We start from the raw sequence: 19,177 nt of genomic DNA, 5'->3' as shown, positions 1-19,177 counted from the left end.
ACCTCCTCGTCTGTCCAGACAAAATTGTCAGCTTTTGTTGTTCGCTTCGCGCTACTAGGGAGAGGAGAGGGAGAGAGGAGGAGGAGAGGGAGACAAGTAGAAGGAAAGTTCCATGCAGGCGCGCGGACTTTGTGGATCGCATTTCAAACGCTTTTGCGTCACCATATGCATGCAGATTTCCCTCCAATAACACTCGTCTAAACGCGGAATAAAAAGTGAGAACGCAACGCCACTTTTGCGTTTTCTCTTGTCTCCCCTCTCCTCCTCCTCTCTCCCTCTCCTCTCCCTAGTAGAGCCTAAATTAAAGCAATGACTCTGTCCGAGCCTTCCAGGGGTTAAAAAACACAATGCCAGCTGTTAATTAGGAGGCTGTTAGGGCAGAGGTTTTGTTTATTTACAAATAATCACTCAATAGTCACTCAAATTATTTTCATCATTATATATAAACTCTCCTCCTGCCCCATTTATTTATAACGTACACCTGTAGTTCATCTTGATACAGTGCTGGCCTACATCCCATCTGCTGAACATTACACGTCCACCTCCATCAATCCAATGAAATTCCCCGCAAAGACAAACCGTCAAGTGGGAATAAGAAACAATTACCATTTTTCTGTCAGTCAGTATTTGTTTCATCCAACCATCCACTGATCCATCCATCAGCTGTCCACTCACCCAGCTGCTTTCTGAACAAATGGAGGTGTTCAGTACCTCACCTCTCTTGACCCCCCTGCCAAAATTGTACTCTATTCACACTTTCCCTGAACATCAAACACAGCATTCTGTCTTGTTCCTCAGCGCTGTGTATTGACACCTGAGCTGCATCTATTGACTTACAGTGTCGCTGAAAAAAACTGAAATACGAACAAGAATTACATACAAACGTATATTCAAATCAAACATTACTGTGGTCCTGAACTTTATGTTACAGCAAACTTATGGAGGAGTCAGAGGTCGGTAGTGGCTCAGTTGAGACCAGGAATCCTTCCCCTTGCCCTTGAAGTTGGTAGATTTAAAAACATCCAGTATAAATGTTGTGCCAACTATGTGAATTAGGAGAAGTTAAGTATGAATCACATTTTCTTTTGTATTGTCCTTATTATGATGAGTTAAGAACACCCATCTTACATGAAATGTCTGTTCTAAATCCTGCAATGTTCTGGTGTACGGATGATGTCTAAATGGAGTGGTTGTTTAGATTTAATATATATAAGTTGGCGACTTTTGTTTCTAAAGCATGGCAAAAAAGATAAGAAGGTTTATTTGTTGTCATGCATCGCTTGTCATTGTTATGGATATTTGCTCCTACAGATTTCAGCGACCTGATGTTGAATGCCAACTTTAATACAGATGAGGTTTGTCAGGTTTGGGTTCCTGTTCTCATTTGTGAACATGTGACTGGGTGATTCTTACCAGTGTTCGGGATGTACATCAGCACCACCACAGGAAAGATGCCAGTTACCACAACAGGACGCATGGCTCAGTGCCCACTGACTCTCACAGCATTCTTCAACCGGAATGTACTCTGGAAAGGTCACACAGTTCATCTCTGTTAGAAACAGCATTCAGTGCCAATATATTGTAGCCTACAATGAGTCAGGTCATGCATTTTGGTTCCATATTCTACCCCAAAGATCTCAGATAAAACCCTCTTTCTGTTTCTTTAAACAAATAAACAAAAAGCACTCAGCAGGGGTGCATGACTCTGGTTGCTTGTCTGGTCAGATGGGGCAAGCCGCATGAGCAGTAGGACAATAGGCGAGTTATAAACAAAGCAACAGGTACAGACATCAGAGATTTTGCAAGTTTTTACAGTAAAGTAAGTTAGAAAGGCAAACATATCATATATAAGGTGGACATGTGTGAGCAAAAACTCCCCAAAGGAGGATTTAAATAAGATTCGATATTCAAAAAAGGAAAAGGAAAAAGACATGATGAAGTTAGATTTCATGATTAACTTAGGGGCCAACACGGCACAGGCTTGAAAAGTTACAGCAAGTTTCATTACTTCTCCAATTCTTCAGTTTAGTTCTGGAGAAAAGGCAGCGTGGCATGAAGCCAAGAGATCCAAGCATAAAAGAGGAAGAGAGGATAGAGTGGACAAAGGATGTCCAAACCAGTTATAGTTTTAGGTTAAAGGAGCGGAGACTAGGGGACTTTTTATTTTAGTTTTTTATTGTTGTTTAATTGAAACTATTCTTTCTTTTGCCTTTGTGAGCTGGTTTGGGTCCCTCACTCTTAAAAACAAAAACAGGCTGCAATACATGACTACAGTGTGTGGCAAAATTTCCCACAACTCTCTGACTGACTTAAAATCGCTATATGAGACAAAGACCCTGAAGAAGGCCCAGTCAGTCCGGGCTGATATAAGCCACCCTCTGAACAGCTACTTTACGTCGTTGCCGTCTGGCCGAAGTTTCTGTCTGCCTAAATGCAGGACAAAAAGACACAAAAACTCTGCTGTTCCTGCTTCTATAGGCTTTGTTAATAATTCAATGTGAGATGTGGACTTCTGTGTAGTATGTATTTATTTGTGTCCTCTATTGATAGTGTATGTTGTTTGTATGGCTTATGTGTTGTTTATGTTGCATTCTATTGCTGCACAACGAATTGCCCCTCTGGGATAATAAAGACTCCTTGAACTTGAACTTGACTAGGGGAGTGTTGGCACGAACCCTAATGTTACACCTCTTTTAATTAACAGATGTTCCTTTACTCAAATTTTGACATTTTGTATGTAGTAGAATAGCTTTCTAAAAAAATCCATCTCTTTTTGCAACTAAATGATATCAAACATGAGGGAGTATCATCCAGACAGTGTTATCCAGCTGTGCACTGATCGGTGCACTCTACTGTAGGAGTAGATTGACTCTTAAATCATGCAGATCACAAACACCTGGAGGATAACACTGCAAGGCTCATTAAAGGGAAACATTTGTCTACACTACTATCGCTCACACAAAACTTACTTAACCCTTGTGCGGTCTTCCCGTCAACCTTTCGACGTTTTTGACGCCATTTTTTCACAGTTTGTTTTTGCTTTTTCCAACGTTTTAAATTGTAAAATTTTTCTTCTTTACATTTTCAGCGCTTATTTCTACGTCCCATATTTTCTGATATAAAACAAAAATTGAAAATGGATCAGATTGACCCTAAGTCAACAGAAAAACATGATGAAGTGCATTAGTAAAAATGAGGTGCCTGTACTTTACTTGAACAGCCTTTTCCATTGCCTGCCACAAATATATTTGCACATTTCAGGGCTCGCCATTGTACTTTTTACTCTTGTACATTCATTTGATGTCTTCAGTTACTTTACAAAGATGCAGTGGTGCATATTCAATTTACTAAGATGATATTACACTGTTAAAAACAGCTCCATCTTGACCAACTACACTAATTACACATAAATATGTCTACAACAGTAACCTAATAATATAATATATCATAGTATTACGCTCACAGGGGGCATTAATTTTTACTTGTAAAAGGGGTATTTTTACATGATAACTACTTTAACTCAAGTAAAGGATGATAATATTCCTGCTGCTCATGGATACATTGGTGATTGTGTTTGTTACAGTGCAAACTCCCTCCCTCACACACACACACACACACACACACACACACACACAAAACAGCACAATAACCCCTCCACCACCACCAACTGTGTTTCTCCGAAGCACGTCAGAGGCAGCTGGCTATGAATCGAGGTGCCTCTAGTGGGGTGAAGAAAACACTTCTTGAGGAAACAGCTAGGGGACAGTGTGGGTCTCCTGACTCTGGACTGACACTCCCACACACAGGCACACATATCCCGGAAAGCTTCAAGTCCACAGAGTGCTGCAGGTAAACCACCAGGTACTGTATGCAGACTTTAATCCACTTCTCTACTCGCTTCAGCCTGCGCTGTTGGTCCTTCTAAAACATTAAAGTAAGCAGGAAGAGGGGGCAACTCAGTGGTGAAGTTAAGAGGCATGTGTTTGTTTTTGAAGTGGCAAAAGCGGTTGAAAGCAGCGCCGGATGAGACTTTATCTCTGTGACTGTTTGCGTGGGACAGTGTATGCATATTTAATCGATGAGTGGGCAGCAATAATTCAGAGCAGTGGCTCAGCAAGTGGGCAAGTAAAGCAGTAGGATAGTAGCGGATCAAAGGAGAGGGCTTTTTGGTGACAAGTTTGCATTTGATCAGTTGGACTCGTCCCTTGATGTTGTGCTTCTGGGGGCTGGAAGAAGACTGCACACTAAATGATTACAGCTGCTATTGTTTTGATGGCCAGTCTCTGTTTGTAATGTGAAACATGATGGGAAAAGTAAGCCATAACTATTGAACAATAGAAAACAATGGTAACAGGGTTGCATGCCTGTATAGCCTAAGTATAGAAAATCCTTCCTTTTCTCGACATGTATTGACTTCTACTTTATGAATTATTTCTCAACGCAAAGACAGGGCGTCAGTGTGACAGGCAGGGACAGTCCAGACACTCATATACAAAGCCAGCACGTTTCTGTCTGCAGCAGCCGAGCGGCGCTGAGCACCACCTCCAGCAGCAGCAGCAGCAGCAGATCGAGGAGGGTTTTGGATCACAGCTGAAAGCCCGACGACGCATTTGAACAGCGGCAGGCTCGAGAGCAGTCAATGATAATGGCTCACTGGCTGGTTACCGGTTGCCGGTCGCTGGTTTCCGGTGGCTCGGGGGACCGTCGAATCTTTTGAATGAGCGGAGGTGTCGCTGGAGCGCTGTCCGAGGTGCTGAAAAGCCGCCGACAGACCGGCCGCTGTCTCTTTTTTTTTTCCAGTCGAGACGATACGCATGAACTGACGTGAACGCCGAGCAGCACAACAACGGGCACAGCAGTTCGGCGGCTAACACAGCAACCCCGGCCAGGGTAAATGGGACCGCACGTCGCCCGAGCGTTAGAAAGATGGAGAGATTTATTTTCCTGCTCGTCCTCAGCTGTCTCTGCGCCTCTCGAGTCACAGCGGGTAAGTTTCTGTTTATGTGCGATTAGAGAGATGTTTCCGTGCATTTTTGGGGGCAGAAGCTCAGAGTGCTATTTTATTGCCTAATTAAAAAGGAACCGTGGAGGGATTGCAGAGGCATGTGTGAAAAATGCTGCTGTTTTACATGGAGCTGTATTGTACAGGCTTTAGATTTTAACCGGCAAGACATTGCGTACAGTCGATTGTTTTTGTGGACGGACTGACTGACTGTGTTTGCAGGCTACTAGAGGCATTTCCGTGTTGTCATCTAAGGAAACATGATTCGAACATTTCACATCTGTCATGTTGATTGATTAAGATTAGAGGGGCTGAATTGCTCTGTAACAAACTATGTTTTTTGTCTGTCTCTTAAAGCACAGTGTGTGCGTGTGCGTGTGTGCGTGTGTGTGTGTGTGTGTGTGTGTGTGTGTGTGTGTGTGTGTGTGTGTGTGTTTGATGTAAGTAAAGCTAACCTCTGAATCTAATTTCTTGCAGGTAGTATACACTGACACACACACACACACACACACACACACACACACACACACACACACACACACACACACACGGCTCAATGTTGACCTGAGCTGTCTATTAACACTATCAGTGTGAATATTAGAATATTGCATTTGTTGACCATTGATCATTGCTAGACATGTTAATCAATAGAATCCAAAATGTGACTGGACTGAGCCATTGGAAACACATGATTGGATTACTGGGGAGCTTTTGCAACTATTAAGGTGCATAAAACCATCGCACCTCTACAGTGACATCATGACACACATTCACACATCATCCATTCTCAATGAACTGATCATCTGGGGGTTGTGTGTGTGTGTATGTGTTGATGACCAACATATACTGTAAAAGTGCATCTATAAAACACGCTTTTTACAGCACAAACTACACACACACACACACACACACACACACACACACTCTGCCCGCTTACTGCTATGGAGTGCCACACTCCTGCCATCAAAATGCCTCTGGTTTGGTTTGCTTGGCATCCTCCCACTGCTCAGTCTTCCCACTGTCGATGGATCACTGTGCTGCACACACACACACACACACACACACACACACACACACACTGACACACTTCAGCCGCTTAGCATTTCACTGGTAGGCGGTGAGATGTCTGTAATGGATGTTGGCACTGGCACATTTTGATTGGATGTGCTTCACTATAGCAGCACTTGAGAATATAGCTTTTTTTTTTAATGCAAGATAGTCTTCATTTTTGCTTGCTTCAGCTCAGAATACAAAAGAAACAGGATACATCACTGGCTTAAAGCAATGTGTTTCAATATTGTCAAAGAAACCTCGCCTTAAGGTCCATTAATAAGCTGTTTTGGAGCTTTAGCTCATATCAAATGATCTTCATCTGCAATTTTGAACGTGAACTTTTAAGCAAACCTGGAGGAGAAGTCTAGATAAAATGGGTCTGATTTGAAATCCTGTTCAACCAACTCTCCACTAATGATTGAACACCTATTCTAGGTTGACTATATGTACAGTATTTAACGTGTGTCCTTGTCTATTCTGACTCTGATAAAGACACAATAGTGTTGAAACGTTGGTCTGCTTGCGCTATTAAAGGCTGCAAATCACTTAATGTGCTCCAGTCCTTTTTTCCTGTGAAAATAGACATACAATGCCCACAGAAAAGTGCTAAGAAAAAAGTTACCATCTACTATTCCATGACAACCAAGTAAACTTCGTCTGCTGATGATGTCATGTAAAATGATCTGAAGCTCCAGAACAGCTACTAAATAAACCTGCTGCCCAGTGAGTCCAAATGTTTACATGGCTGCTTCAGAAACTTGCAGACTGGAGTGTAACTGCATTATTTTAGAGTCAGAATTCAAATCCATTCAAGTTTTTGTCTCCCAGTTTATTTTGAGACTCAGTCAGACACCAGCACCAAGAAAAGCAGGCCAGATCAATGTCGAGGCGGAGAGGTCGACTGGTAGGAGTGAGCGGGCACTATAAAATGTACACTACGGTGACGTCTTTACTGTGTCTATGTTTATAGTGACTCATAAACAATCAGTTGGTCCCGGAAAGGAAAGCTAATGTTTCCATTTAAAATGTAAATTGACTCTCTAACACATTCATCCAAATGAGGCCGTAAATCCTTGCAGGCAATTTTCCCCAGTCCCTAACAGTTCTGAGTTTGGAGAATGAAATAAAAAAAGAAAAGAAAATCAATGAATCAATCAACAAATTGAACAGTGATGCAAGCAGTGGAAATGCTCCAGGGCTATCAAGAGCTCACAGTTTTAATGCTGGAAAAAATCTAGGAACAATTTGGCAACCACCTGCCAGGTGATAAATTAGTACCAGTATATTATGTGTCAAGTGCTAAGTATGTAGCATCCACAGAGAGGAGTTACAGACCTCAGCTGTCAGAGCCAAAGTTGGTAAAAGCTACCCATCTTCTCCTCACCAAATTACCATCAAAAGAGAAACGGACTTACACTGTGAATATTTCTGAGCAGACATCCATCCGGTCAGACAGATGCAGAAAAAGACTAAATCTAAATGGATGTGGTTTCATAAGAATCTCTATGCCATTTGTCACACACACAGTCATTTCTCAAACACATTACAAATACTTGTTTATGCTTTGAGGATTGTTTGGTAGACACAGCACAGTGCATTATTCATTAAAAACAAAGCCTCCGGGTCGCTTATGTTATTGTTTCAAGGTGGCAGCTTTGCATGAAACGAGATGAGCGAAAATCACTGAACCCAAAGTTCGTCATCAGTGTCAGAGGATAAGCAGACAGTGTGCAGGGCTCGTTTTCACGGTCAAACACTGAAACGATGATGTCCTTAGCTTTACCGTGCACATTAGAAACATCATCAGATGTGTCTTGTGGTGTCTTTTAAATCCTCTAAATGCAACGCTGCTCTCCTGATTTTCTTCAAACGTGTGTCCTTTAGACCTACTGGGTATCTGGGGCAGCCTCCTCATTGGAGGGAATCATTACTGTTCCCTCTGAATAGCCACTTTAACAGGGCCCGGAAAGGATGGGAGGTGTGTGTGTGTGTGTGTGTGTGTGTGTGTGTGTGTGTGTGTGTGTGTGTGTGTGTGTGTGTGTGTGTGTGTGTTTGCAATGTAACAAACACAATCACCAATGTATCCATGAGCAGCAGGAATATTCTCATCCTTTACTTGAGTTAAAGTAGTTATGTAAAAATACCCTTTTACAACTAAAAGTAAATGTGTACTTAATGCATAAAATGCCCCCTGTGAGGGTAATACTATGATATATTATATTATTAGGTTACTGTTGTAGACATATGTATGTGTAATTAGTGTAGTTGGTCAAGGTGGAGCTGTTTTTAACAGTATCATATCATCTTAGTAAATTGAATATGCACCACTGCATCTTTGTAAAGTAACTGAAGACATCGAAGAGACGCGGGGGAAGCAGAATTGTGTGTGTGATTATCGGTTCATTAGTTTAGTGTAGTCAATTGTGTGAGCACAATTAGCTGTTTGTAATTATTAGTTGTTTGTAATCTTGTGTACAAGCTTTTTTTTTTAAGCAGTCTACTGCCCTTTTTTTCCAGAAGCTTATCAGAGTGACTATATCACAGTCACTGCGCTAATTTCTTACAGATATGTTGCATCAGATTCAGGGGCTTTGGCCGGTCAAAACCTTATTATGTTGCAATTGCATGTAACAATGCTAGAGCTACAGTGTGCTTTGTGACTTTTGCAGTGATATTTATTACCATATTACTTTCAAGAAGACATAAATAGACATTGGCAAGCTGCCACTACAGTTAACTTGAGTTTCCAGGATGCAGTTGGCAAACACAGTAAGGAAGGCTCCACCAGTCCATCTCATCCACTCTTAGTAGCAAAGCAAGTGATGACAGCTCTTTGTTACTCCTTTACTACACAATGAGTGGGTTATTTTCAAAATGTACAAAGAATGAATTGATTCAGTTTTTATTATCGTATCATGCAAAGACACCACAAAATCATATACGCCAGATCCAAAGTGCTGCCTGTACATTTTAAAACAATGCTACAAAAAGTTGAAAAATAAAGAAACTCAAATTGATTTTCAAAGGTCAGATTTTCTTGGTGATTTTCATTTGGTGTGGTTTGTTTTTTTGGCTGCATGCACACAGGTATTTCTGGTATGCAAGTTGTAGAGCTTTGTGTAAATACAGAACGAGTTTTAGGTTGTTTTAGGTTAGTTTAAGGTAAAGCCAGAACTAATTTATAAGCTTGACTTGACTGCTGGTGTATTTCTGGAACACAGAATTAGGGCTGGAGGACAAAAAGAGAAAGAACAATGTTTGTCCGTCCTCCCCCATAGCTTGTTGCCATGTCAAAGCTGCCCAGATAATCTTCCTTTATCTTTCCCTCACCCAGTCACGTTTTAATTCTCACCCGACAAGCTGAATTCAACAGCAGTAAGTGCCAGTATTTCTGAGCGTTTGTATCAACATATTACTGCTGCTGCTTCACCTCATCAGCCTCTTCTTTGTTTTAAAAATCCTCTTTGAGTTCCTCTTTCAGAGCTCGCCGATGGCTTAGTGAGACACAGATGAATAGAGCGATGGCCTCGTGGTTGATAGTGAGGGCTAGGGATAGACCGATTATCGGGCCGTTTTTTGGCAGTTTGCAGATCATCTGTATCAGCGTTTTATTTGCCCGATAAAGTTATAATAATAATATAATAATAAAGTTAATGAATTAAAAAGTGCGTTACTTTGGCTCCGCTACAGCTCTGTGTCTGTCCCTCTGCTTCGATTTCACTCACCACTGAGTCTGACCCAGTCTGGCCCACCTACAACACTATCTGACTATCTTTTACTGTGAATTGTGTTGAAAGATTCCAACGCTAGTAATGAGTGGCACATAACGTGAAGTAACATGGCATCCCAGACAAGCGGACAAGCCTTAATGTCGAGCCCTGTCACATATTTAAAGATTGTAAAAACTGATTATTTTCCAATTCATGGCACGTTTTGTATTTTTTTATTTTTAATGCGTTCTGCAGAGAAGGCGGCAGGCATGTCTTGCTTAGGCGGCCGCCTAAGCTGCAAAGTGCTGAGGGAAACCCTGACTATGGCTAAGACCAAACGGCAGGAGCTAGCAACACAAAGAAAATAATTTAGATTTGAATCTTGTTCTCCTCAGAAAATGTTTTCAATGTCATTTTACTTGGAAGCTTTTCTTTAACCATGTAACCATGGCTCTTTTTTTGCTGAAAATGGAATGAAACAAGTATTAGAGGACAGATTGGTGCGATCATCTGGACACCGAGCCTGTGGGAGAAAGAGACTGCGATGCCAAAAAGACTGACGTGGTAGCGGCAGCTCGCTGACACAGTCTGTGGTCTGTACAGTGTCACATCTGAATGCATGCAGGTGGAGGGGGGGGGGGGTCGGAGCTGCCGTTGGAGGGAATGAGCATGCCATGAATGTACATGTAAAAGGCGTTTTTGGCATATTCTGCGTCACAGACTCATTAGTACGTGTACATGAGTGTGTGTTTTGTGATTCTTGAAGCCTCGTTTATTAAAGCATGTGTAAAACAAGTTATGAATGTGTGTGTAGGGATTTGTCTGTACGATCAAGACAATTGGGATTTATCAAATATGAGTCCTCACACCTTTACACAATGAACAATGAGGTTTGAGGCAGGCTCGTTTACACACACACACACACACACACACACACACACACACACACACACAGGCTCCCAGAATATCATACATGGTCAGCATCGTTAATGTAGAGTTACTGTATACAATCAGTTATTACAGTATGCACAAATGAGGTGCGGATGAAATGCTGTTCTGGCTGTTAGTTCCCTAAATATACCGTGTAAAGGCAATCTTTCACACTCGTATTGTTTCGCAGCTAAAAAAATCTTTGTAGTTTTAAATGAAATGTAGCTAAACCAAGCTGTATCGTTCCACACATTCACAAGTAACTTGTCTAAAGATACTCTATATAAATACTGTAAAGACACAGCATGGGGAAAGGTGAAAATAAAAACAATCTTTGCAATTTAGAGATTATGAATTTGATTGATTTTAAATTGCTTCTTAATTGTTGCATTTGTTTTAACAGTCTGACAGAAAATATACCTCTTTTAGTTGAAACGAATGTTGCATAACGCCTTTCTAGCAAGTTTATTTGTATAGCACATTTTAAGTACAGGGGAAATTGAGTGTGCTGCAGCAGCCCAGCAGAGCATAAAAATAATGTTTTTATTTGCCACTAGGCAGTCAAATCCTGTGGGGGGTTTTGTGGTGTCTCTCACACACACACACACACACACACACACACATACACACACACACATACACACACACACACACATGCTTATTTGTCTCCTCTTACAAAAGTTTTGTCGCCTGTTCCAGAAGTTGTGTCTGACACATAAAACATTTTTTATGTTGTGTTAATGTAAATGTGACAGTTAAGGTGTAAACGTGTGTGATTTTCAGCCAAGTCATTTTCCCATGATCAACCTTTGTGCCTGGAGCTGTGAGTTTGGCTTTGGGTGGGGGGGCCTCAATCCTCAGTCGGGGGCCTCATGTGTTTTTTTTTTTTTTTTTTAGGAAAACTACCAAGAGAGGGACACAGATGAGAGAAGGTATGCAAAAGGGAGAAAGTGCTAGCGTTAGAGCCACAGGAGAGAACGACGAACCCAGAGAAAGACGGGGAGAACGCTAGTGGCAAAAAGAAAGCATGACACATGGAGGAATCAGAGAGAGACTATTGTTCACGTTCTCCCCCTCCACCTGCTCGTGACATCAATCCTACCAGGCAGGCAGCTACTGTAGGCGTTACTTTACCAGCTGTGCCCGACTCCACAGAGAGAGAGATGCTACAGTAAGACTGGAGGGAAAGCTAATATCATGGCCTTATATCAGGCTGTGGGCTCCTGGAGCGTTATTGGCAGTGTGCATGTCAAATAATCAACCTCATGGCACTCCTTTGCCTTTTTGAATTGGCAGGTATTCTCTCTGCACACAATGCTGCATTGGTTTTCATACCCTGCCTTTTGACATTTAATTAGAGAAAAGTGTGTGTGTGTGTGTGTGTGTGTGTGTGTGTGTGTGTGTGTGTGTGTGTGTGTGTGTGTGTGTGTGTGTGTGTGTGTGTGTGTGTGTGTGTGTGTGTGTGTGTGTGTGATGGAAAGAGAGGGAGAAAGATTCTGTTTTGCAATCCCACTCTCCCCACCTCAACATTCTCGGCCAGCGGGGTTGAAAAAAATTGATTTCCTGTTTGTAGATAACTCATTTCTCAGGGGACAGAAAGACCCTTAGGTGTGATTATTTGACTGTGTCACAGGGCAGACAGACCACAGACAATGCACAGACTCTGTCCCATGGATCGATGGATGCACGCATGCAGAAAACATACACATAGAGCCTCCTAAACACACACACACACAAGTGCTCTGTGGCCCTTAAAGGAAGACATCGTAAATTCATCCACAATTAAAATCTATAGACGGACAAAAATCTAGCCTCAAAAAGCACATCTGCTTGCACTGAAAACCAGCTGATCAGCAGCCAGTGTGTGAGCAGCATGGGGGTAATCAATAGTACCCGAGTGAGTCACAGCAAGGCTACCATTTCCCCTTTTCACCCACCATCTTTATCCCGATTCCCATTGAAGTATCAGCTACAGGCAGAGAGCTTTTACACACCAGGCTATGGAGGAGCTGCCAAAAAGCCCCGGTGAAGTAGCTGTACAGAAATATAGCGGGGAGCGTTGGCGAGACGGACAGAGATAAAAAAGAAAGCGAGAATAACAGATAGACGGTGCGGTTTTGTGTGAGGGGGAGGCTAGCACCAAGTGTCCATTACAGTCGGAAAAAAAAATAGGTGTTGAAAGCAAAAGTGAATAGATGAGGTAATACAGGAATCCTTGCGAGTTGGATTTGCTCTGATAAGGAGGTGGTGAATACAGATCCAAAAGCTCTTGTATGAAACAAACGGCGGGACAAAGAAGAAGAAGAAAAGAGGCTATCCATTAGAGGAGCTCCCTTTTGTGGTTTATGCAACACTTCAAGCAGTCCTATGGAAAAAATGGTGGAACGGGTTTGAAACCGGAGGAAGTCTCTTAAGAAAATGGCATTACGGCAATTGTAAAACAGGACGCAGTGTTACAGTGTGGCTCCGATGCGTACACAGCACTTCTGTATTATTCACCAGATGTTTTAGCTTATAAATGAGACACATTAATGCCTCGTGTTTGTGTCACACTGTGATCCTCCTAACTTCTGAACGTGTTTGTGTTCACCCACAAGGACGAGACCACGTGTCAAGGTCTCCTCAGACACATGCCAGGGCAAACTCCAGATCAGTGCAAAAACCCTGATGGCTCTATTAACTATGGATGAGGGGGAGCTAGCGTCCCCACCAGCTGTTTGTGCGCTAACCCCCTAGAGCGTAGCGCGACCGCCGCTCACACAAGCTCTGAGAGCACGTTAGCGGGGAAAACAAGTGGCAAGCAATGCCAGCTAATCAACACGTGTCAATTTATAGCCACTAACTCCCCCGTGGCCTCACGTTTTCTAGCCATTATGGCTGCAGCACAAAGTTGTATGTCTTCCCCGGACCAACGTGTTCCTTCAAATGCATAATAATTCCCTTTCATCTTCCATACAAACTGACTTGTTTACTTGCTATTAGCCGTGAAAAGAGCTAAAGTGGTAGAAGATGCTAAACATGAATTATTAGCTGCACAGTGATCCCCTAAGGGATTCAAATAAAAGAGCAGGAAGTACACGAGGCCTGTGCCTGTTTCTAAAATACCAGGTAACGGTGAAATACAATTTAGCTAACAGGCAGTTTCCCAGTTAGTTCACAAGCTGACAGGCTGATTCATTGGCATCCCGGAGAGCAGAGCCAGCCCAGAGGCCTGACTCTTACTAATGCATTTCTAACTATTGCATAGCTGTAATAATTTGGAACAAATCAGTTATATCTCCCCACAACGGTAGATGGAGGCTGGAACACCACCATGCTAGCTCTCGTGATCTCTTAGTCTCAGATAAGCCCCTGCTCTCTGCTCAGGTGTCCTACTGAATCAGAGCAGGTGCACTCCTAGACTGCACATTCAAAGATTTACTCATAACCACAGTGGAGTTGCAGTTGGGCAGCTTGACCAAATTATACACAATCAAATAGGCCTTTTCCCCAGCAGACATTTGGACTTGTCATAGTAGGACAATGGCTCTGTTCTGTGTCCCAGTAAGCTGAAGCAACAATAACTGTATTATTTAGACATACACTTTTCACATGTTCGGTTGTGTAGTATGATATACAATAACAAAGTGGTTTTGAGCATTAATACATGTAAACATGTTCTAGTAGAAACTAAATACAAGTATGAACCTGAAAATGAGCATAATAAGTCACCTTTAAAAAAAGTTTTAAATTGTTTTTGCACCACTAAAAGGACAATATGAACTAAAAGGGTGAGTTCTACATTTTCACCTCACTTTAAGGTCCAATCTTGTAAAAGAGGCCCTGTATCTAAAACTAGGTTTAATACTACTTTATTATTTCAAGCGTGATTATGCTCGCATAGTGTATAATCCTAAATTGACAGATCAAATTACCACACACTCGCAAACACAGCAAACCTGACGTGGGGTAGTACGCCTGCCGTACAGAAGAACCAGTTGTTTTGTCAAGATTTAGACAAACTTTAATGAGGCTGCCATGTATAGCCTTGTTGTATGCTCTTGACCTGATGATTATTTAAAAGGCAAAAGTAGAGGGATAGGGACCCACAGCTCAATCTTGCCCTGGGGCCCCTTGGTGTGTTAATCCATCCTTTCCTAATCTCCATATCCCTGGTATTAACATACAATCTTTATCTATTATCTGGATAATGACATCTGATGACACTTTGCATTTACACCTGATATTGATAAGTGTTCTTGTTATCTCGATCCTGCACACATTGTGATTAGATCTCACTATGCAAAGCATGTCGGCGGGACGTCCTGATGGTGCTCCTGCTGACTGTTAGCGTTCTGCCTGCATTTGCACCTTGCATTACCATGTGTTTGTATCTTATCCAGATAAGTTATTTAGAAACAGATTACATGTTAATACCAGGTGTACATGTGGTCCCTTTATACAAGATGATTGTTAGAGAGAAAACTAATTCCATAGACACCAAACAGGAAACCTCAGCATTAAAAATCAGAAACAAGGCGATTTGCACATACAAGGAATTGTTCTTGGTGTTTTGATGCATAGCCATACAGTGTAAAAGTCAAGAATAACAGAAAATAAAAAAATTTACAATTTAAAATAGAAATAAACACATACAAATGTATGTTTTAAAGTGGAAGAACTATAAAGTTTTGTGCAGGAAGGTGCAAAATATTGACCAGGGTATGAAATAAATAGAAATAAACACATACAAATGTATGTTTTAAAGTGGAAGAACTATAAAGTTTTGTGCAGGAAGGTGCAAAATATTGACCAGGGTATGAAATAGAATATGTGCATGTGGGGAGATATTCTTCTGTTATTTATTGATTGTTCTCTATTTTTAAATACGGTTTGATTTATGCGATTATGTGTGTATATATGTGTGAATGCACCGTCAGGATTGCTACTTCATTTTGTTGTACGGTCTACTGAAAATAAAGGAATTCAATTCTGTTCTTTAGTAGAGATGTGCATTAATGTAACGCAAATCACACATCTGATAAAAGGAAAAACTTGCTCTTTATAGCAAACTATGATCTCCACATCATCTCATGTTACCTGCAAAATGTCCCCATCTATAAATCAAGTCAGATAATCACTACCTTAAAAGAACAAACTGAGAAGACATCCAGAGGAGTAAGGAGGGAGGAATGGCAGCAGGCCTGGAGGAGGTGTGGGAGGAGTGATCTTGTCTTTCTGAGGTCAGAGATGTGAGAACCTTCATTAGATAATGATTGGTTTAATGGACCAGGTGTGTACACCGTCCGTGTGTGTGTGTGTGTGTGTGTGTGTGTGTGTGTGTGTGTGTGTGTGTGTGTGTGTGTGTGTGTGTGTGTGCTCGGCTTCCTCTCCTTGATTGTATACAGTTACTCCCTGTGTGTTCTCTAATGAACGGTGATGCTAAGGAGCTGTCACCCTTCACACTCCTCAGCATGGGATACACAACTAGCTGTCACTACGATCATCATTTGGCTAAATAAAAAACACACACACACACACACACACACACACGGGACATCCATCATGGCTCAAAGTCACCCCCATCTCTCAGGGTGAGGCAGACTGTGTGCCACCATGATGAGCGAGAGTTTATGAAGACATCTGTCTGGTGTTTCATTAGAGCTGACTCTCATGTCATGAGGATATTTAAGGCCCGCGGTCACGGCCAATGTCCGCTCTTGTTGTCCCTCAGCGTAGCGCGGCCATACGGAGGGGAGGAGACGGACAAAGACAGACAAAAAGCGACCGGAAACTGTAGGACGTGAGGACAATCTAAGAGATGGTTTAACTTTGTTTTGCAGAAAGCTAAGGAGAAATAACAAGGACAAAGTTTGTTTTTCTCTCTCTACCTTGTAGCAATCTATATGTAATAATCTTTTTTATCATTTGTCTCTCATTTAATCTTAGCGTCTCAGACAGATCAAGGTCTGTTTTCCAGGAGAGACTTGAAAACCCAATAATTCACTTACGCATGCCAACAGGCAGTCAGCTATACAATCAAGCAAGGGGAAAACAAAAGAAATGCTACACTCTGCTATATTATTCAAAGTTACAAACATTAATGAAAACATGAGGTATGTTAAGATCATCCAGTGGGAAACGAAAGTCTAATTTCTTTTCTGCTTTGCGGCAGGCTGCTCTGTTCTAAGGAGCAAAGAGAAAGTTCTCTTACTAGCTTTAGAAATATAGAGGCTTTATTAAAAGCTAACCATCGCTGGGCAAAATTATGGACGTGAGGTGTGAGGTACAGCGCTTCACAAGTAGAGCCTTGACATTAATGTCAGGCGATTATTGAGAAGAGAGAGGGGTAGCGTGACACCAGCCTGGTTCTATTATCACGTCTGGAAGGTGACATTTTGTGTTCTATTGGTGTAGTTTACGAGAGTCACGTTGAAAGTCAAAATCAGCTTTCATTTTCTGCAGTTCAATGAACTAGTCACGAGGAGTACTTCTAATAAGAGCCTGAGAAAATAACCCCAGGGTTATCTCTGACTGACACGTGCCTGTTGAATTATGAGGAGTGTGGGATCCTGTGTTTTTTTTTCTAGCTTGACCCATACTAGGGATTACTGGTGCTTTCACACCAAACCTGTAGGGAGCAGTTCTGGTGTGTTTGCCCATTTAGTCCAACTCTTTTAGGCTGGTGTGAAAGCTATTAGTGGAAGGGATTACAATTTGAAATGCTGCGATTATAATTAATTAATTACAGTTACTAATCCCAGTAACGCTCAGTTCCTTTAATATTGTGGGTGTCGTGTTGTAACAGGAGTTCGATGGAGTTGATATCAGTTTGGGCTCTCTGTGTTTAGTCAAGACACTGGTCCAGGATGTGCTAGCTTGATGCACGAGTTTGAGGTGTGTGTGTGTGTGTGTGTGTGTGTGCGTGTGTGTGTGTGTGTGTGTGGGGCAGTCAGCCTCTAGCGTTGCCAAAAGAGGAGAAGTAGTAAGCACCGTCAGCAGCTCCCTCCAAAACGTAAGCTGCTTACTTGCTAGCAGTCTGTATGACTTCACGGTTACTCCTCTTGGTTCAGTTGTTATAAATCTGTGTGAACATTAATCGGACCAGAACTAAAAGACTAGTGTATCATTTTTGCTCCTTGGTCCGGAACAAATAAACTAAACTAAAAGCGAAATAAAAAAGAAGTTGGGACGTCTTAGCCTCTGCTGCACTGATATTTGATCATTCTTATGTATTTATTATTTTTGCCTGGTTCTCACAAGTCTCCCAACCTTATGGAAGTACAATAGTAAACCCCTCTTAGGTATATATGGTTCTTGTTAGAGGAGAAAGACAACATAGATATTTGCAATTTTGTAAAAAACTTTTTCGCATGTGCAAACAAAGCAACGGCCTGTGTCAGTAACCGAAATTAATGTACTCCCTGCAGGGGCATTAGGGGCTCAATGTTAACAGTCAGTGTGTGTTTTTGAGAGCGGCGTTAGTGCATGACAGAGAGAACGTCAGTGAGAGAGGACTAACCGAGAGATAATGAGTTTGATTTGTGAATTCTTCAGTCGCATCAGCACCCTCCGCCCAAGTCACGCTTTTTTTAGTAAACCGTAAACAAAAGCAAAGACACGTTAAACATCAGAGTCCCCGCTGATGAAGAGAGGCAGCAGGTCTCCCATCCTGTCATCTACTGTTCGTCAGGCCATTCATCAAAACGTCAGCAGCAGGCGAGTGGAAATGTAACACAGAGGCCTGCTCGGATATGGTGTGCGGTTTCTGAATATGTCAGTGTGTATACGAGTGCTACCAGCTGTGTGATTTGTACACGTCGAAGGGCAAGTGAGCGTTAACCTATTCAATAACTCATTGACTGCATTCGCGGGCTAAATTAGATTTATATCCCATTAAAGACAGAAGAGCGGCGTCACCGGTGAGTGACCACTTCTCCTCGCCCCTATTCATCTCTCTCAGTTCTGCTTCATGTTACAAATATCAATCAATCCCAAAAGGCCTCTTTGATTTATAAGAACGGATGTCTGCTAGCCTGGCTCCGTCCAAACAAAATCTCCCTAACAGCATCTCTAAAGCGCACCGATTAACACGTTATGTGAATTGTTTGTTCAATCCGTACAAAAACCAACTGAGGTAAGGACAGAGCCAGGCTAGCTGTTCCCTCTCATTAGCATACAGACATTAGAGTGGCATCAATATCTTTTCATCTAACAATCTGCAATAAAGCAAAGTGCATACATAAAATAAGCATACATAAAACTGAAATACATAAACTGAACAATAAAACTAAATTGAGAATGTGCTGATTTTGACATTTAGATAAAAAGAAAATGTCTCAACTTGGTTGGACCATCTTCAGACACCTTAGCTGGCCACAAATCCTAATTTACATACAGCTGATTTTATTGAGCGTGGGATTGTTTTCTGGCCTTTATTTTAGAAAAATTGACATTTTCAGGAGCAGCAGTTCAGACCTCCGACAGTTCACAGTGTTAACGG

The 19,177-nt window shown here is 41.8% G+C and overlaps 1 protein-coding gene and 1 long non-coding RNA gene across 3 annotated transcripts in view; one reads left to right on the top strand and one right to left on the bottom strand.

Moving 5' to 3' along the window:
* LOC120549090 overlaps positions 1-19,177 on the bottom strand; it is a 68,976-nt gene that overhangs the window by 37,526 nt on the left and 12,273 nt on the right. For both annotated transcript variants that reach the window (XR_005637327.1, XR_005637328.1), the window contains one exon: positions 1,414-1,525. This is a non-coding gene — a long non-coding RNA (uncharacterized LOC120549090). The remainder of the gene's footprint in view (positions 1-1,413; positions 1,526-19,177) is intronic.
* fndc5a (fibronectin type III domain containing 5a) overlaps positions 4,325-19,177 on the top strand; it is a 33,625-nt gene continuing 18,772 nt past the window's right edge. The window contains 1 exon segment of the mRNA XM_039785717.1: positions 4,325-4,987. Coding sequence (XP_039641651.1) covers positions 4,927-4,987 — 61 coding nt within the window. The 5' untranslated portion in view covers positions 4,325-4,926.

The sequence above is a fragment of the Perca fluviatilis genome, chromosome 20, assembly GCF_010015445.1.
Source record: "Perca fluviatilis chromosome 20, GENO_Pfluv_1.0, whole genome shotgun sequence".
In the NCBI taxonomy this organism is placed as follows: domain Eukaryota; kingdom Metazoa; phylum Chordata; class Actinopteri; order Perciformes; family Percidae; genus Perca; species Perca fluviatilis.
The sequence above is the reverse complement of the archived record's forward strand: the minus strand, read 5'-3'. Positions and strand labels throughout refer to the sequence as shown.